This window comes from Pistacia vera, unplaced genomic scaffold (genome assembly GCF_008641045.1).
Source record: "Pistacia vera cultivar Batoury unplaced genomic scaffold, PisVer_v2 Contig50, whole genome shotgun sequence".
In the NCBI taxonomy this organism is placed as follows: Eukaryota; Viridiplantae; Streptophyta; class Magnoliopsida; order Sapindales; family Anacardiaceae; genus Pistacia; species Pistacia vera.
In genome coordinates this window covers 121,162-146,050 of record NW_022196335.1, presented here as the reverse complement: position 1 = coordinate 146,050, position 24,889 = coordinate 121,162, and the positions used below count along the sequence as shown (strand labels likewise).

Below are 24,889 nucleotides of genomic sequence, written 5' to 3'. Positions count from 1 at the left end.
TTGTTCCTGTTGGAATGTGAATACTTTTTTATAGTTGATGAAGATGTTGTTGTAGAAGAAAAGGTATACAGTGAAGAAGTTGAGATAAGAGAATGAAACTTAGTCCAGAATGTGGAATGTCGCGGCAAAAGAAAAAGTTTGATGCTGCGACAAAAGTTGGCCGCGACAATGGAAATGTTTGCTACGGCGATCGCAAAGAAGATCTCGAAGAAGGTCATTGCTTTGGCGATAATTCGGTGATAATGATGTGATAATACAGTTTTGGTTAATTTCCTTTTTTTAGAAGATTTGTTTTAAGATAATTGTTATTTTAGGAATGATATCTCTTTGAGTTAAAATAAGAGAGAAAATAGTTTCATTTAAAGATTAGTATTCCTTTTCCATGTTTAAGTAGGAGAATAGATTTTGTTTAGTTTTAGGATTGCTCTCTCTTTCTATATAAGAAAAGGAAAAACATTGGTTTTATTGTGATTGTGAAGGAGAAGTTGATTAATTAAATACTAGGGTTGGATTTTTTTTTTCCNGCATCTTTGGGGCTGTGTGTTTTAGACTAGTGCATCTTTGAATGATTCATGCATTATTGCAAACTAATGTTGAAATGTAATAAAACAGGAACTACCTAGCCTGTTATATTTTCCTGTTTTCTGGTTTCCTTCTTGTTGCTTTGTTTTGGATGGAAAATATGCGGCAGAGTCTAGAAGAAACTCAAATCCTGTGCATGTACCAGTAATTTCCATATGTAATGTTTTTGTTGTAAATTGATGTTTGCAAAGCCATGATTGTCCCTCTCCTTTGCAGTTGTCAATTCAAACAAATGCTTTGTCTATTCAAGATTCATCAGCATCAGTGCAAGTGGATCAAAAGGAAATTTCTATAGTTGGAATGCAAAATGGAGGAAATCCACAAGCAAAAGCTATCTTTTACCATTCTCAGGTCGTTTGGATAAAAAATATCTTGGAAATAGTTTAAAATTTTATTAAAGCATATTTTGTTTTATACTTTTGACTAAGGATATGGCTAGATGCATTATATTTTAGTATGTTCTAATTTTATGTTGTATATGTTTTCTTAATAGTATGTCCAACTTTGAAACAGAATGATCAAATGACATATGCTTTGCTCTATCCTAATCTTTGTAGAGACTTCAAGATGATCTACAAACGCTAGGCGCGAAAATCAAGCTGCATGAGGACCGCATAAAGCTTTTGAAGTCCCAAAGCAACAAGTTAGATGAGACTATACTTGAATCACAAGGTACATTTATTCTTTTAATCCAGTATATTAATCAATGTATATCAACTCCATCTCGAAATTTGCAGAAGAAAACGTCAAGGCAAATAGTTTGTGTGATAAACCTTGCAATCTAGCAGCTAGATCAAATGGGTGGTGCCCAGATTCGTAAGAATATTTGTTTACTTGGAGAAAATCTTTTTTTGACTTCAAATTTTGAAGTATTTTGAGGTTTTGACTCGTTTTAGTTTTGTACGTGATAGAACACTGGCCTGTTAAACCACCAAGCAACACACATACTCTATCCAATACCAGTTAAAACAATCAGCAAGAACAGGAATGAAAAAGAAATAGACTATATTGATATTAAGAACAGAACATTACATTCAGAGAGTCATGTTCTATCATCTACCCAGCAACCTAACAACAAAATGGAACAATTCTAAGTACAGCAAAAACAAAGATAAAAATTGAACTTCGAGGGCCAGTCACCTCTCCTTCAAAACCTTAACCTTCTTTCTGAATAGCACCCAAATCCCTTTGTCCCTCACTTTTATTCCCTAACACCTTTTTCTCATAACCGAATTCTTCACCCTTCCAGTCTCATTAAGCCACCTGTCCTCCCAAAAGCTACTCCTAACACTCACGCATAAACAAATATTCCTCTACTTCTCACCTCTACCCTTCCTGTTGTAAGCCAGCCTCCCCGGTAGCTCATCATTTCCCTCCCCAAGGAGAACCACCTTGTCCTCAAGGTGGAAGGAAGGAAATTGGGAGTTGATTGTGTCAAAATCCTCCCAAGTGTTCTCAAGAGGAGTTAATCATTTCCATTGAATTAGTACCTCTTATTGTCCGTTCAAGAGCCTTCTTTTCTTAAATACAACTTCTGGTTCAACCTGCAAAATAAAATCTTCATTGAGGGCTTTTGGTAGGGGTTGGCTATTAAGGAGTGGGAAAGTTGCCTTCTTAAATTGTGAAACATGGAAAACGTCATGAATACGAGCTAAGGGAGATATTGCCAGCTTGTATGCTACTGCCCCAATTCTATCCTTGATCACAAATGGACCATAAAACCTCAAACTAAGTTTCTCATTATATTGACGAGCTAGAGATCTTAACCTATGAGGCTGCAACTTCAAATACATTGATTCCCCTATCTCAAACGTAACTTCTCGTCGTCGGTTATCAGCATAAGTCTTCATTCGGTTTTGAGCCTTGAGGAGATTCTCTTTTAACTCCTCGATTACATTGTGCGACTCTGGAGTTGTTGGTCGACTTCATCGATTGAGGAAGTGTGATCAGTATACCTCAACACTGTTGGAGGATCGTGACTATATAAAGCTTTAAATGGACACACACTCGTGGAGCTACTATATGTCGTGTTGAACCAAAATTCTGCCCACGAAACCTATCTCGGCCACTGTTGAGGTTGGCTATTGACAAAGCATTTGAGGTACGTCTCCAAACATCAATTTACCACCTTGGTTTGACCGTCTGTTTGCTGATGGTAAGCTGAGCTCATGTGTAGTTGAGTTCTTGACTGTTTAAATAATTCTCCTCAAAATTTGCTCATGAAAACTCCATCACGATCTGAAACAATGGTGCGAGGAAACCCATGCAGCCGCACTATCTCTTTGATAAACAGATCAACTACCCCTTTAGCTATGTAAGGATGCTTGAGAGTTAGAAAATGACTATATTTTGTAAGTCGATCGACAACTACAAGAATGATATCTACCCCATGAGCCTTTGGAAGCCTCCTAATAAAGTCTATTGAGACATCTTCCCACACTTGTTTAGGAATAGGCAGTGGCTGTAGCAAACCTGTTGGACTCAAGGCTTCATATTTGTTATGTTTGAAAATAGTGCAGGCTTCCACAAATTCCTTAATATCTTTCTTCATCCCCTCCTAATACACTACTTTCGTGATGCGTTTATATGTCCGAAAGAAACCCGAATGGCCTCTAATGAGCGAGGAATGGAACTCATGTAATATTTTTTGGATATGAGGTCCAGATTTAGGCACCACCAACCTATCATGATACAATAGATGTTGTCCCACTAATTTGAAATGAGGATGGCTATTTGGGTTGACCAAAAGTTGTTGCATGATCTCGCGTAACTTATGATCCTGATGAATGGCATCTTCTAAATTTGTTATACCCGAGAAACAGCTCATAGAGAGAGCATGGTTTTCTACAACTTCTGGCACTCTAGAAAGAGCATTTGCCGCCGTGTTCTGTAGCCCAGGTTTGTACTGAATTATAAAGTCTAGCCCAATAACTTGATAATCCATTTTTGCTAATTTTCACTCAACAATTTCTGGTCAGTTAAGAAGTGAAGACTTCTCTGATTGGTCTTGATAACAAAACATCTTCCCAAAAGATAATGGCACCATTTTTGCATTGCCATGACTATGGCCATTAATTCTCGCTCGTAAACTGATTTAAGTTTGGAATTTAGAGACAAACCCTTGCTGAGAAAGGCAATAGGTTGCCCTTCTTGCATCAATACAGCCCCTAAACCATTCTTGGATGCAACAATCTCTATGATAAATTCCTTTGTGAAATTAGGCATTCTGAGGATTGGAACACTTGTCATGAGTCTTTTTAATTCTTCAAAAGCACATTGAGCTGTTGTATTCCACACAAATGAATCTTTCTTTAATAAGGCAATGAGTGGGAGGGCTATCTTACCATAATCCTGAACAAATCGTCAATAATATCCCGTCAATCCAAGAAACCCTTTAAGTGCTCTGATGTCTCTCGGTTCTAGCCCTTTAGTAATGCTCTCTATCTTTGAGGGGTCGACTGCCATTCCTTTTGCTGAGATTACATGCCCCTAATATTCTAACCGTTGCTACCCAAGAATGCATTTCTTTCTATTGACCACCAATTGATTGTCCATCAGTGTCTTTAAAGTAATACTTAAATGTCTTGCATGCTCACCCATCTTCTTACTGTAAATCAGTATGTCATCGAAAAAACTAACAAAAACTTCCTCAAATATGGCTTGAAGACCTCATTCATTAATGCTTGAAAGGTTGATGGTGCATTGGTTAGGCCGAAGGGCATAACTAGAAATTCATGGTGCCCTTTGTGGGTTTGAACAGCTGTTTTGTGTGTGTCCTCTAGTTTGACTTTGATTTGATGATAGCCTGATTTCAAATCAAGCTTGGAGAACACCGTCGCCCCTTCTAACTCATCAAATAGCTCGTCGATAGCTAGAATTGCAAATTTGTCTGGAACTGTCACCTTGTAACTGTCCTATAATCCTCACTAAATCTCCACCCCCCATCCTTCTTCTTTACTAATAAAGCAGGACTTGAGAATGGACTTATGCTCGGCTTTATAATCCTAGAGGCCAACATCTCCTTTACAATGCACTTTATCTCATTTTTCTAATAGTAAGGGTACCTATAGGGTCCAAGGTTTGGTGGTTGAGTTCTTGGAACTAATTGAATGGTGTGGTCTCTCGATCTGGCAGGTGGTAGTCTAGGAAGTAGGTTAAAAACTTGACTAAATTTCTCTAACACATCTAGCAGTCGATCGTCTACCTCCCCATTTTCATCATATTGTTTTTGGATCTGTCCAAACTCTATCAAACAACCCTGCCTCTCACATTGCAATGCCTTAATCATGGCCTTGAGAGATACCATCATTTTGTTAAGTGATGGATCCCCACACAAACTAACTGTCTGATCTGCCAATTTAAACCTCATTGTTTGATTTCTCCAGTTAGTAACTGTCTCACCTAGAGTCTCCAGCCACGCAATTCCCAAAATAGCATCAACAATACTCATGTCAAATGGAAAGAAGTTTTGAACGATGGTAACACCTTGTAACTCCATACAAACATCTCTACACTTCCCTTCACACCTCACGCTATAATCATCACCCACTCTAACCCCAAAAGATTGAGTTCCCACTATCGGTATCCTTAATCTTTTAACTGCCTTAGAACTAATGAAATTTTGGGAAGCCCCACTATCAATCAATACTATCAACTCCTTACCTTTGATTCTCCCTTTAAGCTTTATTGTCTTCAGACCGTTGATCCCCACCACCGAACTGAGAGAAAGTTCGACATTACCTTGTTGCTGCTCGCCTTCAGGTTCCTCTGTTTCTCCACCACCAATTGGTTCTGGTTCGTCTTCCTCTTCATCAATTAAGATGATTTGAAACTATTTTTCACCACATTTGTATCCAGGGAAGAACTTACTGTCGCATCTAAAACAAAGGCCCTTTTTTTTTCTGGATTTCTACGTTTGTCATCTTTCTAAGTGGAAACTCTCTCCGTTGGAAGGATGATCGCTCAAAAGATCGAAAAGAAGATGGTGGATGGTCATGATGAAGGTAATTGGGTGACAAACTTTGTATCAATCGTTCTGGTGTTCTTCGATTGTAGTTGGAAACAAAGGTTGATTTTAGGGATTCTGGCAAATTTAGGAACTTTGAGTTGTGTAATGACTCTTTTTCTAGTTAGTAAACTCGTAAAATAACAGTAAAACTTACTAAATATATATAAGGGAATATATACATATAAACGAGTATAAAATTATGGGCCCATATTTAATTTTCTTTATACACAAAACTTTACATGATATAATAAAGTCCCAAAATAGTAACTCGACAGTTTTGCCCAACCCTTCCGCTGCGTAATATTCCAAGTGACCGCATCTCACTTGTTTCCTGCAAAACCATTGAAAACAACGAGGTGAGCACTAATTGCTCAATAAGTAAACCGTTATGCTACCCTTCTCTCTCCGTTGCTTAAATTCTGAATTTCTTTCCTTACTTCACACTTCCCCATTCTTCTTTATTCTTTCTCTACTCTTACTCTGTTTTTCTCTCTGCTCTTTCTCTGTTCTTTCTTTATTCTAATTTTTCACTACTCAGATAATGGGCATGGTATTATGCATATATATAATGCAATGCACAAAAGTATAAAATATGCATTTTCTTTTCTATTTTTCTTATTCTGTTTTCTGTTTCTTTTCTTTGTATTTCTTTCTTTGCTTCCTTTTTTAGTCTTTCATTCTTTTCTTTCTTTCTATTCTTTCCTCTTTTTTTTTTTTTTTTTTTTTCCTTTCTTATTCTTTTCTTTTCTCATTCTTTTATTTTCTTTCTTATTCTTTTCTTTTTCTTTTCTTCTTCTTTTCTTTCTTCTTCTTTTCTTTTTTTTTCTTATTCTTTTGCCAATCGGACTCGGTTGAGGCATGGATTTGGAACCTTGGCCAGTGACTGTATTTTTTTTTCTTAGGTACAACCTTCATCTACATGCACTCTTACGGACTATACCAATTATTTTTTCTTATTCTTAGGCCGTTCACTAAAAGCGGTGTGCAAATGGGGAAAATTCTTCTTGTCACTCACGAGTTCCTCATCTCAACAACCTTTTCTTCTTTTTATCTTTTTACACTTCTTTAAATAAAAATTCAGATTTGAACTTCTTTAATATTCACATTTCTATCTATTTACTCTTTAACATTCTTTAGTGCTTTTTCATGCTCGTATGAGTATGTATGCATGTAGATGTTTTCATGCTTAGATGCAATAATATAATATGGAATGCAAACATGTCATTCTCTATCATCTACAAACTCATCTCAATATAACACATAATCATACTCATACAAACATTTCTCTTTGACATTTCATCAAACAACTTATGTGCACAAAGCAACTCTAATTTGGCTACACTTCTATCTCTTTTCTAAGCCACCAAAAATTGGGAATAAAACCCTCCATATTTAATGCCAAACCTGTCCAAAATTTCCACTCCAAAATTTCCACTCCAATTCTTCCAAACTTCATCCAAACATTCATCAAACATCAAATAAACCAACACAACTTCTCATGGATAAGTTATAATCATCATTCAACACCAAATCCATTAACAATTCTTCATATAAAACATATATATGCATAAAAGAAATTCTTTACACAATATTACTTCAATCATACTTAGGGTAGGATTTACTTATCTTATATGTGAGCAATCCAACACTTTAAAAATTTTCTTTGATCCAACTCTCTTTCTCTTATATCTTATGAACATAAATCATCAAAATCCAACACTTTAAAAATTAAAACTCACTTCTTAGTGCAAGGATCTTACCTAAGGATGTTTAGGATTGAAAATCCACTCAAAAGTATCCAAAATCTATGAATTTCACTTGAAGAAGAATTGAAGAAATTGAGAGAATATGAAGGTGAAGGTGGCGTGAAAATGGATAAAGAGTGGCTAGGGTTTCACTCTTCAATCCTTGATATAACATAATATTATATATAGTTTCCCATTTTGCCCTTGCAGTTTCTTTAAAATTCCATATATGTCCTTTAGTCAATTACCATAATGCCCTTATTTTATTGCATTCTCCATGAAATTCTATCTCTTTTCACTCTCTACAATTTCAACTAATTTTGAGTGAAAAAACCATTTTACCCCTAATGAAATTTTAAGGCATTTTCTTCACATTTTCTCAAAATAACTTTAATAAAAATCAACTAAGGGTATAAGGGCATAAGTTAAGTTACGTACCTCAATGTGGACGTTATAAGTTGTCATAATTTCTTGATCCATTGGTGTTTAATCCATATGAAAGCCCAGGTTCATTCATGCGGTTAAACTTAGCAGCTCCTACTCGGGCTTCTTCAAAGGCCTGATTCCTTTCCTCTATTCTTTGAGCCATTTCAATTAATTGAATTAAAGAGCTGGGTTGGGCCAAACAAACCTATTTTAAGCCCATTTAAAAATGCAGCCTGTAGTATCTCTTTTTTCCCCTCTACCAAAAGTGCAGCCACTGCTTCAAATTGTCGACGAAAATCAGCCACTAAACCAATTTGTCTCATCGCCATCAAAGATTCATAAGGGTTATGCTATTGTGACCCACTAAACCTATGAGGAGCGCCAGTTTAAACATAGCCCACGAACTCACCAAAGCTTTGGATTCAGTCCACTGGAACCAATTGATGGCCTCACCTTCCATACAAATTGCCACCATTGTCAGTTTCCCTTCCTTAGATACTATGTTAAGGTTGAAGTAACGCTCTACTCTAAAAAGCCATCCGTAAGGGTCCTCGCCGGAGAATATTGGCATTTTCAGTTTTCGTCCTCCAATTTCACTCTGATTCTGGCCATTGTCACCAAACCCACCAGCACCATTAGGATTTTCCACTTCGTGAGAGTCAATATTTCCCAATGAATGCTTTTCCGTTCTACCAGCTTCTTCGTCCTTTTTTCGCATCTAAGATTGTATCTCTACCAAACATTCTTGGATAATGCCCATTCCAACCCCTAACTTGTAACTTCTTTCTCAACATTATCCATTCTAGAATCCATTCTCGTCACAACCATTACCCAAAAATCAATGCTCTGATATCACTTAATAGAACATCTACTTGTTAAACCACCAAGCAACACACAAACTTCTCTATCCAATACCAGTTAAAAAATAAGCAAGCATAGGAATGAAAAAGAAATAGACTCTATATTGATATCAAGAACAGAACATTACATTCATAGAATCATGTTCTATCATCTACCCAGCAACCTAATAGCAAAATGGAACAATTCTAAGTACAGCAAAAACAAAAATAAAGACTGAGTTTCGAGGATCTGTCACCTCCCCTTCAAAAGCTTAACCTTCTTTCTGAATATTCCCCAATTCCATTTGTCCCTCACTTTTATTCCCTGACACCTTTTTCTCATAATCGAATTCTTCACCCTTCCAATCTCATTAAGCCACCTATCCTCCCAAAAGCTACTCTTAACACTCACGCATAAACAAATATTCCTCTACTTCTCACCTCTACCCTTCCTATTGTAGACCAGCCTCCCAGGTAGCTCATCAGTATGACACACTTTGATCTTTATTTTTGTATTTGTTTTTTTTTTTTTTTCTGATAAGTTTTCTGTCAGTTGTTCTTGGCAAGTATCATTCTTCAAGTGGACTTAAGACTGAGAATGAGGACCATTTCAGCCTTCAAAGTGAGAAGGAAACAGCAGGGCAGATTCTCCAGCATGAAAAATCTGCTACTGGCGTTTTTTGTAAGCTGAAAACACGTCATGGCTCTCAGGCATCACATCTTCAACCAACCAAGGATTTTCTTGGTATTGTTGCTTCACCTGGCAATGTTGTGGATAAAAATCTTGGCAGGTTGATTGATCATGTATTCTATCTTTTTCTTCATCTTTCTCTGGCGATGTTGTCCTTTTTGTATTGGCTTGTTTCTGGTTGCTTTTTCTTGTTTATAATTAACTGATTTTGTTGTTTCCCATCAATAAGGACCTTTATAAGTTTTGCAATGGCCAAGAAGTTGTTGTATTATGTTGTAGATTGTTGTAGATAATCATGCAAAATCTTACAGATATTGCATGATTAAGTGAATAAATCTATAATAGGATATTAGGATTGTAATCAATACATAATAGGAACAAATCTGTAAAATAGGAAGTTAGATTTTTTATTTCCTAGATTAGATTATTTATTTCCTAGATTAGTTCTTTATTTTCCTATATATTGATGTATAATTTGTCAATGCAATACATAAGAAAATTACAATCAGTTCTCTGTTTGTAACATATTACATGATCTTCTATAGACAAATATATAATCCATTGAATTTGTTACCAATAGATTCATCCTTAAAGCTTGCATGCTGTTGCAGTGTTGTTTGCTCCTGAGTGGTGAGTGAGGTTTTGTTGTACATTGTTGCAGAGACGGTTAATGGTTAGAATTCATGTTTAATTTCTAGCTTTCATATTGCCAGAAAGTGTGACAAAGCTAAATGTTGACAATTTTTTCATCTTCTTTGGAGTGCAGGCTTTTCTCTGAGTACTTAGGAATGGACAAGATGTTGGCAATTGTTTGCAAGACTTAAGAAGGTGTTAAGGCTCTAGAAACATACGATAAAGAAGGCTGCATTATTAAAAGTTCTGGTCGTCATGGGCTTGGTGCTTCAATTGGGAGGACTATACATGACCGGTTCCTTGTCATATGTCTTGAAAACTTGAGGCTTCAATTCGACTTCTGCTTTCCTTAATTATATAGACTTGTATCTGCAAACATTCTAATTTTTTTTCTTTCTCTAGACCTTTTGCCGATGAGTTTGTAGCTAATGATCCACAAAGGAGGCTTGATATTCTAAAGTCAAGATTGCCTAATGGGGCGTCTCCGCCTGGCTTTCTTGGCTTTGCAGTGAATATGATTGATGTAGAAAGCAAAAACTAGCCAATTTCATCAGCCTCTGTCCGGAGAATTACCATTCAACTTGTCTGGCTTTGAAAGAGACCACAACAAAGCAATGATCCAATTTGGCTACTTCTTTCATGGTTGAAGTTGTGGTTAAAGATCAAGACCGAAGAGAGGTACGTCCTCAACAAAAATTGCATTCAATTTTGTTCAATTTGAAAGATTATTAGCATATAGGGATGACTCAATGAAGACATACCTCTCTGTTAATTATTTTTATTTGCCCTTCTTTACTTGAATTGAAAAGCTTGTTAATATCGTTTTAGGGTTGATTAGAGTGACAAATTGAGTTCCTTTACATAACATTCTCTGAAGAGAATTTCCTTGGTAAGTGAATATTCTCATTTTTAATTCTAATTTTACTTGTTCAAAATTTTCTTTTATGAAAGTTAAAGTTATTGATATGTTGTTGCACATTTATTTATTTATTTATTATACAATAGTTCTTTTGTAGAATTTAATATACACCTTTTATAAGCACTCTCAACATTTTATTTCTTAAGTGCACTATGTCACAGTAATTTTACAAATTATTTTTTTTATTAAATTCATCATCAAATTTATTCTTTAAAAAAAAAAAAAAAAAAANTGTTGTAGATAATCATGCAAAATCTTACAGATATTGCATGATTAAGTGAATAAATCTATAATAGGATATTAGGATTGTAATCAATACATAATAGGAACAAATCTGTAAAATAGGAAGTTAGATTTTTTATTTCCTAGATTAGATTATTTATTTCCTAGATTAGTTCTTTATTTTCCTATATATTGATGTATAATTTGTCAATGCAATACATAAGAAAATTACAATCAGTTCTCTGTTTGTAACATATTACATGATCTTCTATAGACAAATATATAATCCATTGAATTTGTTACCAATAGATTCATCCTTAAAGCTTGCATGCTGTTGCAGTGTTGTTTGCTCCTGAGTGGTGAGTGAGGTTTTGTTGTACATTGTTGCAGAGACGGTTAATGGTTAGAATTCATGTTTAATTTCTAGCTTTCATATTGCCAGAAAGTGTGACAAAGCTAAATGTTGACAATTTTTTCATCTTCTTTGGAGTGCAGGCTTTTCTCTGAGTACTTAGGAATGGACAAGATGTTGGCAATTGTTTGCAAGACTTAAGAAGGTGTTAAGGCTCTAGAAACATACGATAAAGAAGGCTGCATTATTAAAAGTTCTGGTCGTCATGGGCTTGGTGCTTCAATTGGGAGGACTATACATGACCGGTTCCTTGTCATATGTCTTGAAAACTTGAGGCTTCAATTCGACTTCTGCTTTCCTTAATTATATAGACTTGTATCTGCAAACATTCTAATTTTTTTTCTTTCTCTAGACCTTTTGCCGATGAGTTTGTAGCTAATGATCCACAAAGGAGGCTTGATATTCTAAAGTCAAGATTGCCTAATGGGGCGTCTCCGCCTGGCTTTCTTGGCTTTGCAGTGAATATGATTGATGTAGAAAGCAAAAACTAGCCAATTTCATCAGCCTCTGTCCGGAGAATTACCATTCAACTTGTCTGGCTTTGAAAGAGACCACAACAAAGCAATGATCCAATTTGGCTACTTCTTTCATGGTTGAAGTTGTGGTTAAAGATCAAGACCGAAGAGAGGTACGTCCTCAACAAAAATTGCATTCAATTTTGTTCAATTTGAAAGATTATTAGCATATAGGGATGACTCAATGAAGACATACCTCTCTGTTAATTATTTTTATTTGCCCTTCTTTACTTGAATTGAAAAGCTTGTTAATATCGTTTTAGGGTTGATTTGAGTGACAAATTGAGTTCCTTTACATAACATTCTCTGAAGAGAATTTCCTTGGTAAGTGAATATTCTCATTTTTAATTCTAATTTTACTTGTTCAAAATTTTCTTTTATGAAAGTTAAAGTTATTGATATGTTGTTGCACATTTATTTATTTATTTATTATACAATAGTTCTTTTGTAGAATTTAATATACACCTTTTATAAGCACTCTCAACATTTTATTTCTTAAGTGCACTATGTCACAGTAATTTTACAAATTATTTTTTTTATTAAATTCATCATCAAATTTATTCTTTAAAAAAAAAAAAAAAAAAACAAGTAACTAACGCAAAATCAATAGATCATAATCTATAAAGAACATCATGAAAACAAAAGCTTTTTGTTAAAAGTTCATGTGAAAGTCCTTGGAAGTACTTTAATTTGTCACATAGCTTACGAGATTTATTTACCTTCTATTTTTTTTTCTTTAAATCATGTATAAATAAATTAAAATTGTATTGGACAGATATATAGAATCTTCTTTAAATTTATGAAAAGAATGGAATACAAATTTATTTTTAAAATTTCAGTTTGAGAGTATACTAAAACAGGAAGTGCTAATAGAATTTTTTCAGATACAAGATCCTACAACCTTCCCTTTTAATGATCTCATATTTCCCTTAAGCAATGCTACTGTTGAGTTGGTAGCCCTTGGATTGCGCTCCAAGGAATCCAAGGACTGACCATAATTCAAGAGACCATGACCTGAGGGTTATGAGATTTATTTACCTTCAATTTTTTTTTTTTTCTTTAGATCATGTATAAATAAATTAAGGTTGTATCGGACAGATATATTGAATAATTTTTAAATTTATGAAAAGAATGGAATATAAATTTATTTTTAAAATTTTAGTTCAAGAGTATACTAAAATAGGAAGTGCTAATAGAATATTTTCAAGTACAAGGTCCTACAACCTTCCCCTTTAATGATCTCATATTTCCCTTAAGCAATGTTACCAGCGAGTTGCCAGCCCTTGGATTATTGCACTCCAAGGAATCCAAGGATTGACCATAGTTAAAGAGACCATGATCTGAGGGTTAATTGCCCCCATTAAGGTTGTTGGGAGTAAGATTCCCTTTTACGTAACATGGGGGAATTTATATTAATCTGAGTTGGTTTTTTTTATTGAATAATTTCTTTCTAATCACTACTATCTTGGGAGTTAGGATTAATCTTCAGTATGAAATACATGACAAGTTACGCTACAGCAAATGTTGAACTATTCCTTTTCAAATTTTATAGGAGAATTTTATATAAGTTTTTCTCTATCATTCTTTCTTAAACTTTGTTACTGCCCTACTGAAAATTTTGACCTATTTGGGATGGGCTTACTTCCCCAATTTGAGCAATTTTTTTTTTTTTTTTTTTGGCTAATCACTACTATTCCAGATACCTTGTGGTATCAGATTATTTGGACTACCCAAGCCAACCAGATTATAAAGGAAGATTTGATAAGTTATAGTTAACAAATTAGGATTTATTTATCAACGAATATATTTTCTTCCATTTGAACTGATTTCGAAATTCTTTTAGTTTCTTTGATAGGTGCAATTGTTGTGGCTCGTTAATAAAAAAACTTTTTATAACTAGGAACATAAATCCAAATTCAACATTTTTCTGTGCTATCACATCCATTTCCCTGAAATTTCATTTGAATATTATTCAGTTCATATATAAAATAGATAATATTATTGATCAGCTTCTGAAGGAAACAGTGGACATTTTCTGTCGTATTAATGACTTTCAAAGGAAAAGGAAACACCGTTGCTCAAAATTTCCTTTCTTTGTTAATATGTTGCCATATTAAATATATCAATTTTTGGGTATGATTCCTTGATTTGATTACAGTACTTTAATTATTTTGTGTTAATTTGTCATGAAATTGAAAATTTTCCAATGATATTTGTGATGCAGTTGAGATCGATTGTGATGGATGGTGTTATTGGATTTATTCTTCTATGTACATATGGAATCTTTGACAATTATGAATTTGTTATTGTTTAGATATCATCTTTGTTTCAACAACTTGAGATATGTTGTAATATAAATTTAATCATGTTATTGTTGTTTATAAAGCAGGTAGGTATTAGTTTTTATGGTATCAAGTATCTTCTAGTTAATCGTGAGAACATTTCAATTGTATTAGTGATGAGAATTGAGATGCATTGTTTTGATCAATTAAAAAGAGGTTCAATAGCTAATAAAAAGATTTGACTCTTTGAGATCGTTAGATTCTTCTAATGGAACAAATATAAATAGAATAAATCAATTCCTTAAATGTCTATTTACATATTCTTCAATATATTAGTCATTTTTTAAATGTGAAAGATATACGCGTTTTCTTCCAAAAGAAAATACTAGAAATCATACAAAACCATATGTTATTTTTTCTTTGATAAATGATCAGAGTTTCATCTGGTTCAAATTATATGTATATACATATATATATAATATATATACTAATAAATTATGTAAACCAATATTATAAAAGGAAATAAGGTTATGATTGCTAACATAGTATAAGTTTTAAGATAATTATCATTAAATGAAGCTGTAAATGAAATACAATCCCAATCGTTGATTAACCTTAATTAGAGGTTGATCATAAGTGTAAAACTAAAGGGGTGTGTTGTCGATCTTGTTTTATATTATATTAAATAAAAAAGTTTTTGTGAAACGAAGGTGGAAAAGAAAATATGAGAAAGAAAAATGATTATAATTAATGAGAGAGATTTTTTTTTTTTTTTTGGAACTTTTTTACCATTAATGAGGTGAGATAATATATTTACGTAACTTAATATCATAAATATTAGAAAATATCATTTTTCACTCACTTTTTATCTTGACCATCTATTTTGGTTTAATCTAACAACATAAATTTGTGTTTAAATCTGTATTAAAAAATAGGAGTTGTAGAATCCTCTTATATATATAGTAATTATATTTAATTAAATTCTCCCAAATAATTAGATTGAAATGTATCAATTATTATTAAATAATTTTTAAATTATAATTCTAAAAAAAACATATAATTTACAAAATTTGAATCATTTTCAAACGATTCGGTCACCACCATTCGATCTACTAGCCTCCATTCTACAAAACCCTTCTTACCCTAGCTCCTAGTAACTTACTAAACGCCGGCTGAGAAAGATAAGTGTATTTTGGGTATTAACGAAAGAGTTAATGACTTTTTTTCCATCCAAAAAATGGCATAATGATACTTTCTCACCCTTAAACTTTTAAAAACCAATCAATATCACACCCAAACGCAACACAACTTCATTACTGTCAACCCAGTAGCAGAAGCTACATATTACAAACCTCCCAGCTGGGGTTGATTGGATACCAAGCCCAAAAAATAAAAACTAAAAATTGAACAACCTTAATTACTTATTATTTACAATCACCAAAAAATTAAACAAATCATATGTCTGCATCATCTGATATAATTTAAGAAATCCATAACTTGAAGACAAATGAATGAATAAATTGAATAATGCATATACACAAGGCCACAGAGATGGGTAAGCGGACAAGGACGGGGAAAATAGAGATGCATTTTATTACCTTCGCAAAATCTGTAAGAAATTATACCTTTTTTTTTCATGGAGTAAATCATTACCTAATAAGTTAATTTATCCCCTTTATCTAAAGACGTCCAAAGTTTCACACACATTCTATTAGCCAAAATTGGGATGATTTTTAATAGGAAGTTGACTAGTGCAACTAACAGATATGGTGGGATAGAATTCACGTTAGTGATGCGTGTTTACTACAACATGCAATGAATAGCAAGTACACTAGTCGCATAAAGTAATAAAGTGATGCGTGTTTACTACAACATGTAATGAATAGCAAGTGCACTAATCGCATAAAGTAATAAAGTGATGAGTGAGTATCGTTCCCACGAGGATAGTGTTACTAAGTACCGATTTCCTAGTTTTAGTCCTAATTGAAGAAACAATAAATTGGATTGATGGAAAATTAACAACTAAATACAAATGCAAAACCCAACAACTTAAATAATTAAACAATGCTAAAAAAAATGCTAGGTATTGATTTCACCTAGATACGCTAACCCAAATCATAGAATCTATTACCTAAGTTCTAATTCCTTGATTGAAAATCGAATTCCCTAAGTTGTAAAACATACCTTCTCAGGTTACGTTTCCCTACTTATCTCTATTAAGCTTCCGCACCCAACAAATTGAAGATTAATAGTTCGAAGTCTTTTAAGCTTTATGGAATTCTATTTAGATTTCATAGATCGCTAAACCTATCTCTAGTGTTTGCTAATCTATGGTATTTATGCCAAGAGGCACAATTACAAATCACTTCTCAGTCTCTTTGTGAACAACACACATTTGAATGGTGATCAAGCATCCAAAAGTCATTAAGCAAAGAGATAAACACTCAATCATGAAATTAAAACTTAAAGCAAATCAATTCATATAAATTTGAATCATTATATCAAGATTACATCAAACCCTAGCTAAACAACTCAGTTCATACTCAAAAACGACATAAAAGAACAAAAACAAATTGAATCAAGATTTATCATTGGAAAACAAGCAAAAGATGGAGAAATCTTCTCTAATTTGAAGCCCAAATCTTCAATAATCTTCTCCTTCTGTGAGCTGCCTCCCAAATGACGAACCAAGACTCTTTTCTCTTCCTTTTTGCTCTAATTTATACCTCTCTCACTTAAGGACCTAGCCCTAGCAAGCCAAAACGCGTCGTTTTATTTTTACATCTGATGCAGGTTTCGCCACGGCGAAGATTTTTTCTCGCCGCGGTGAAGAGTTTCGGGCCAAATTTGAGCATAATAGAGTCTGAATCTGGAAAAGTGTTAAACATATGAATTATAGACCTTTAAATTATCTTTCTGGTCGTTCAAAAATCAGCACAATCCGAGGTCTACAGCTCAAGTTATGGCAGAATTACTGAAGCACGTCCAAAGACGTTTTTCTTCAGTTCCCAGCGTACTTTTAACGACTTCAAGCCAAGTTTTCACCATTGTCCAGTCAGAATTAGAAAAAACCCAAAACATGAACGTTGTAGCTCTTCTTCTTAGCTTTCCAAAGCTTCTAAATTCAGGTCATTCCGAGTTTTCAAGCTCAAGTTACACAATTTACGCTTAAAACTGTCATTTATGCTAAAAATCATCGTTTAGGCCTATAAAGACAAATTAATAGAATTAGGTAGCAATTATGGCCCAAATTTATGAAAAGTATCATAAATCCTATCAAAATTCAATGCAAAATCATAGTATAAAATATGATTATCAGTTAGAACTCTTAGGAAATGAGCACTTAAAAATTAAAGTTCATGTTTTGATAGTCCATCAATAAAAAAAAAAAAATTGATTGATGCAAGAATGCTCATTAACTCCCACGATATCTGAACGAAATTGAAAAAGAGTGTCTGGTCTTGGAGTGCTCTCAAAATCAATATAGAATTCAGGTTTTGTTTTGCCCATCATGGATGACTATGAGACTTATTGTCCTGGAGTTGGAATTGCCTATTCCCTGAATATTCCAATAAAAAACTCTCATTGTGAGGTTTGCGTGGACAAGCCAACAGATAATGATCAACTCAATAGAATTTTTTATTTTTTTGGACATGACCTAGATATGATAATAACATCATACCCATTGTTATTAAGATCGAAATTTTGGACAGTTTCGAATACATCCTTGGTTTCTGGAAATACTTTTAGAATCTTAGGATGCCAGTGTTCAATACTCAGGGCATAGATGCTAATCCAAACCTATCAAATAGATTGTCTTTAAGGTGAAGGGTTAAACTTAGGTTGGATGAAAGATTATTGAATTGAGGTTGCAAGAAACATCCCCTCCCCAACCCCAGACTTTCCTTTCCTCTTATCTTACTCGTTATTGAAATGGATGTGACAAAACCTTGTCCAGAAGGATCGAGATACCATGCATTATATGGCCTCCATTGTTGAGCAAATAATTTTAGGCTTAGATGCTTTAAAAAGCAATGGTCTTCCAATAAGATTGGTCTTAAATGATTCATGTTGCTTCTTGGTTTAGGTTCTCTTGCATCTACAAGATATGAATTATGACAATTAGTTTGTTTTGTGTTAACGGGGCAGCAGGTTCAGAGTTTAATATCTTAGGGTTGTTAGTGGCTATTTCATCCAAGATAGCAGCTGTCATTTGAAAGCAAGGAAGGGGAACAAATTAAATGAGGGAAATAGAAAAACCCTAGTTCAACAATCTTCTAACTGATATTGTAATAATCAATTTAGGGCTATACTTCCACATGAATTGTTGGAATTTTCTCATTGTCAATCAAAATCTTTCTGGTTATCTCAATTTATATTTTTTTCTCTAAACTACAAGATTTTGTTTATTATTGGTCAAACTAATATTTTCATTTAAATTTTAACTATGTCATTTTCACATTTTGTAGTTCTTCTAATCTAATCTTCTTTGGGAATTTTGCTATATTCATACTACCATTTGTTTGATACTTTCTCAATCATTTCTATTATGAACTAAACCTGGCCTAAGAACTTTTTGCATGTGGAATACCCTACTCTATATTTTATGAATCTGGTTGCAATTATTCATTTGGACATTGGATGAAATGCATTTAGGTAAGATGAATGATAATTGTTATAAGCTATTTTCTTTGAACTTGGGATTAATGGATTAGTAGAATTGGTTTTTCTCATCATACACCAGTTGACAAGTATAGAGCGATAATGAATAGATGGACTAATAACTGCCCTGATAAATTGAAATTGTAATATTACAAATTGCTCATGGGAACTAATTTTACATTTGTGTTCCTTTCAGTCAATGATTCTTGGCTCGCCAATGGGGATCCAACTGAAGTAGGAACCAAGATGCTGATGGATAATTTTTGAGGTTGATATAACTAGTTTGTAAGTACAAAAAAATTTCTACTGTAAATGTGTAAGAGGCTAGTAGGAGACTGTTCTTCCCTTGTTGTACACATATTTGGTGCCATAATGGAAAAGATCCCTTTTTTGGAAACCTGAAATGTTTAGCAATCCAGATGTGAGATCGATGCACCATATAGTAATAACGCCAACTTCCTGTCATCTGCTGGCTGCAACTACAAAATCTCTAACCAGATTAAGCTGAATTTTGAGTTAAAAGCTTCATGTGTACAAAATCCATGCAGTGGTCCTGATTGCCACTACTACATGTATGCTATTGTGTCAATTTTCCAAATCCTTTTAACATACTGTATTAGACCAATACGAATGTTTGATTATTTTCTTTTATGTTATTATCATGTTTGGTAGGCCTATTAAATGATGTGACTTCCTTATATAGTCAATTAAAGATTACATTACTTATCAATTTACTTTTGAAAACTTCATTATCAGGGATGCCCTTGGATCCAAGTAAGGTTTTAGGATACTATCAATTAGCCTGTAGCAAAAAGTAGCTCTCAAAAATAAATATCAAATAAACAAGGAGACAAGAATGCCGATCAAATTAAGAATTGATCCATTGTTGTTTTGCTTGTGCTTGGGCAAAAAATCTGAGGCTCTCTTGTGAATTTATCATACATATGACTGTGTTTTTCTAGAATGATTAGCTTCGTATTAATATACTGTTAGGGTCAAAAAATGTCCTCGGCCCAAATAGGACAACACTCCGACAATGAGGAAAAGCCTAGGCCCAATCTCGGTGTGCCCCAAGCCAGAACCCCCTAGATAAGGCCCATTCGGTATGAAGTACAATCGGTCCAAACCATCTAGACCCAGGCCTCCTAAATGGTCAAGTTCAGAGCTCACGGTCACTTACGGATCACATTCCTACTCGAACACTGATAAGGTAGTCCACTACCATCCCAATTCCTCCAAGGTCCGTGTCAAAGTCATACTTGGACTCCATTTCACGCCAGGATAATGGGGCCAAAGGATATATCCCTGGAGGAAAAGGATTACTATGAGAACTCCCAATCCCACCAGGATTGGAAGACCAAACAGACACTATTTAAACAGAGGCCAGCCCTCTCACAAGGCAGATTACATTACACCTTCAGACCTCGGAGTTCCCGCTTGAGAACTTCACATTACAGTCGTAGTCACAGTCCCCGACTAGACTTCTGGTAACCTCTCTACTACCTAGCCCTCACTAAATCAGCCTCTTTCAGCTTTGCTGACTTGAGCGTCAGAGTGCATATGGCAAACACCACCCCCGTGTTTTCCGTCACTTCATGTTTGTTTCTCTACGTGTGCAGGTACAGCAAATCGCTAGTGGCCTCAACCTCACGGGATCAGTCCCTCCTTTCGTACAGGTAGATTTTTACATCTACAGATTGACACCCACCGTGGGGCCTCTAGCAATCATTTGGCTTAACGAACTCTGCTACGTGAAGAAACTTTCCATGGCTGACAACGCTAACCGCAGCCTCGAGGCCAAATTGGAAGCTCTGACCGCCCTCATGCAATAGAACTCAGATAAGGTGGCTGCACTGGTAGTTGAGAACACTGCCATCTGGACCAAAAACGCCTCCATCAAGGCCGAAAACCAGTCTCTGAAAGAGAAGGTAAGTCAGTTTTATGATCTTGAGCTTCTACCATGTCAGGTACCACCCAATTGATTCAATGCCTTGGTTCCAACTATTCAACCTCTCCAAACTTCAGAGCGCAGACACCCGGCCTCAGATAAAAGGTTGCATCAATTATGTTCGTCATTGGTCGATGACTCGGTCCTGATTCATAGAGAAAGGGGTCTGCCAACGGAACCCCTCTCGGTCGATCCGCCTTAAGCACAAGATCAAGGCGTCCAAGTGACAGAAAGCTCGCTGCAACAAGAATCGCCCATCCTCGCCATCCCACCTCACCTTTAGTCAACCATCCCTATATAAACTCCTTTCGGCTCGGTTCACCCTCGCGGGTCGAGTAGCCACCCACACCAAAACATCCCGCTCGAGTCCATCCATTCCAACGGACCGAACGAGTACCAAACAACCCCCCTAACCATGCATGTCGACCAAAACACCCGATCAGTTACAATAGGAGTCACCCAACCGGAGGAATGAACGCTGATCCAAGCTACCAAGTGATACACGAAGGAATGATCCACTAGGCTACACCACGCGGAATGACCCAACAAAATGTGCCAAGTGCAAATCTTATGGCCGACCAGGTCAGGCGGGATAACCTACTGATATCCCCTCTCCTATGGAACAAATATTGGCCAAGAGACTGACCGACGTAGAGGCAATGATGAAGCGTATACCGGGAATGTCGATCCCCACCAAAAAGAGCAAGCCTCACTACTACGCCGATTTGCCCTTCGTGGATGCCATCGTGCTAGCCGACATGCCCCACAAATTCACTATTCCCGACATGAAGCCCTATGACGGCACAACCGACCCATATGATCACATAGCCTCATACAAGCAGTGAATGTTCACTGTCTTGATACCCCGAGCACTGAGGGAAGCCTGCATGTGTAAGAGTTTTGGTTCAAGCTTATCTGGTCTAGCTCTTCAGTGGTACACCAATCTCCTGAACGATTCCATCGACTCATTCGCACAGCTCACCGACACCTTCGTGGAGCAATTCGCCAGTAGTAAAAAACTCAAGAAACTATCGGCCGACCTGTACAGAGTATACCAGAGAAGGGGGGAGCCGCTAAGAGAATACGTCAGCAGATTCAACAAAGAAAAAACTTCCATTCCTTCCTGCAACCCTGAGACAGCCGTAGACACCTTTAGAAAGGGTCTCCTCTCGAATGGAGAATTATACAAAGAACTGACAAAGCTTGGCTGCACCACGATAGAGGACGCCTTGGCTAGAATAGTGATTCAGATAAGGTGGGAAGAAGATGAGATGAATCGGGCAGTACACGCCAGGTATGACCCAAGGCGGAATGATAGGAGGCCAGAGCTCAGATCAATTGAACCCCGTTACCTACCCCTTCCACGTAACCAGAACAAAGTCAGGAAACCATATGACCGCCAGCCACCTAGAACCAACAACAGACCAACCGGACCGATCCGATACAAAATCCCAGAATACAACCTCAACGTCGAACCAGCCCAAGTCATGGCGATCATGAAAGGAATGGAATCTAGCGTTAAGTGGCCAGGCAAGCTCAATGCCGAAGCAAGGAGAGATACGACCAAGTGGTGCGAGTTCCATGACAACCATGGACATAACATCGGGGACTGCATTGCCCTGTGGTTGGAGGTCGCCGCACTATTGAAGAGGGGACATCTCCGAGACCTGTTGACAGATAAAGGGAATAACACCATCAGCCAGAAAAGTACTAAAGAAACATCTCCACCTCTACAGGAACCTACACCGAAAGGATTCTGTTCGCTTATCTCCGGAGGGTCAGAGATCAATGGGGTCAGCTACTCCTCAGCCAAACACTATGCCAGAGCCAACAGCTACCATGAAATCTAATTCATCCATCTGCCTTCTCAGTCACACTCCCACCAGGTAATTCAGTTCGAAGATGACGAGCTGGTCACCCTGGCCGCTCCGCATCACAATGCTCTAGTCTTCTCAGCAAACATTTTGTTCCGTGAAGTAGTGAAGGCTATGGGTCTGGAAGAAGCAAACATCAACAAATGGCTAACCTTACTGGTTGAATTTAGTTCTGAGCAGAAATACACAATCGAAGAGATCGTCCTTCCTATCTATGCCAGCGGAGTAAACAAACAGACCGTTTTTCTGGTGATCGACTGCCCTTCACCATACAACATCATCTTGGGTCGACCCTGGATCCACGACATGCGAGCGGTCGCATCCACTTTCCACCAAACGATCAGGTTTCCTTCCAAATAGGGAGTATGAGAAATCAAGGGCGACCCTAAGGCTTCCAGAGATTGTTATAAGAACGCTTTCAAGAGCAAAGGTAACGCTTCATAGCAATTACAGTCTCATCCAACCCCTCCGACCGAGCCAGATCAAGCATCTATGAAAGAGTTGGATGAAGTGCAGATACATCCGGATGACCCCGAAAGAAAGACACACATAGGTTCTCGCCTCAAGCCCGAGGCAACAGAGAAACTGATAGAATTCCTCAGACAAAACCTGGACTGTTTCGCCTGGTCCTATGTCGACATGACAGGAATCAGCCCAGAAGCAATGGTCCACCACTTCAAAGTAGATATGGATCACCCGCCAGTGAAGTAAAGGAGAAGGAAATTCGCACCAGAGCGCAACCGGATCGTCAATGAAGAGATTGAAAAGTTACTGAGTAACAGTATGATCAGAGAAGTCCACTACCCCGAATGGCTGGCAAACGTCATGGTCATAAAGAAAAAGAACAGAAAGTGGAGGGTCTACATTGACTTCACGGACTTAAACAAAGCATGCCCTAAGGATTCTTTCCCGCTCTCACATATCGACATGATGGTCGATGCAACCGCAGGCCACGAGCTCCTGAGCTTCATGGACGCTTTCTCAGGGTACAACCAAATCTTGATGCACCCCGACGACCAAGAGAAGACAACCTTCATCACAGAAAGGGGAACCTACTGCTACAAGGTGATGCCATTCGGTCTCAAGAACGCTGGGGCTACCTATCAGCAACTAGTCAACAGAATGTTTTCTGAACATCTCAAGGACACCATGGAGGTTTACATCGACAACATGCTCGTCAAGTCCTTGATAGTCAAGTAGCACCTTGACCACCTCAGCTAGGCGTTCACCGTCCTAAGGAAGTATAACATGAAGCTGAATCTAGCCAAATGCTCGTTCGGTGTCTCGTCAGGTAAATTCTTGGGATACATGGTAACACAGCGAGGGATAGAAGCCAACCCCGACTAGATCAGAGCAATCCTCAGTATACCATCTCCAGCTTGCATCAAAGACATCCAACGCCTCACAGGATGAGTAACTGCCTTGAGCCGCTTTATCTCTAGGTCCGCTGACAAGTGCAACCTCTTCTTCCACGCACTCAAGAAATCCAAGAAGTTCAAGTGGACCCCTTCCTACGAAGAAGCCCTACAGCAATTGAAGAGATACCTGACCTCCCCTTCGCTCCTTTCCAAGCCTATGGATAGAAGAAGCTTTACACCTATCTGGCTGTCTTAGAGATGACAATCTCAACAATGTTAGTTCGGGAAGATGGTACGAAGCAACTACCGGTTTATTATGTAAGCAAGTCACTCCTCAAACCGGAAACACGATACAGTCAACTGGAGAAACTGGCACTCGCCCTCATCCATGCATCCAGGAAGCTCAGACCATACGTCCAGTGCCACTCCATAGTCGTACTCACCTCATTTCCACTCAAGAAGATACTACACAAGCCAGAACTATCAGGCCGACTCATGCAATGGACGATAAAGCTTAGTGAGTTCGACATATCTTTCCAGCCACGTACTGCCATCAAGTCCCAAGCATTGGCAGACTTCATCGCTGATTTCACCTCGAACACCACCGTCCAAGCAGAAAAAGAGTTGTTATGCATGAACAGTGGGCCGCCTTCTAAGTGGACTCTTTTAGTGTACGGCTTAAGCAATGTGAATGGAAGCGGGCTCAGGCTCGTACTAACTACACCAGAGGGAATGTCATCAGCAGGCCATACGATGTGGTTTCAGGTGCACGA

The 24,889-nt window shown here is 36.7% G+C and overlaps 2 protein-coding genes and 1 long non-coding RNA gene across 3 annotated transcripts; all 3 read left to right on the top strand.

Moving 5' to 3' along the window:
* The first annotated feature begins 168 nt into the window (after nucleotides 1-168).
* LOC116105496 (protein DEFECTIVE IN MERISTEM SILENCING 3-like) lies at nucleotides 169-10,781 on the top strand. Its single transcript, XM_031391909.1, has 5 exons — nucleotides 169-236; nucleotides 774-933; nucleotides 1,140-1,254; nucleotides 9,154-9,391; nucleotides 10,058-10,781. Exons 1-5 carry the CDS (start codon nucleotides 169-171, stop codon nucleotides 10,113-10,115), a joined length of 639 nt encoding a protein of 212 aa, XP_031247769.1. The 3' UTR covers nucleotides 10,116-10,781.
* A 783-nt stretch (nucleotides 10,782-11,564) lies between these two features.
* On the top strand, nucleotides 11,565-14,267 carry LOC116105560. Its single transcript, XR_004124092.1, has 3 exons — nucleotides 11,565-12,105; nucleotides 12,256-12,316; nucleotides 14,217-14,267. It is a non-coding gene; the product is annotated as an uncharacterized LOC116105560 (long non-coding RNA).
* Nucleotides 14,268-21,771: 7,504 nt separating this feature from the next.
* LOC116105495 lies at nucleotides 21,772-22,734 on the top strand. The gene has a single exon (XM_031391908.1). It carries the CDS (start codon nucleotides 21,772-21,774, stop codon nucleotides 22,732-22,734), a length of 963 nt encoding a protein of 320 aa, XP_031247768.1.
* The last annotated feature ends 2,155 nt before the right edge of the window (nucleotides 22,735-24,889 follow it).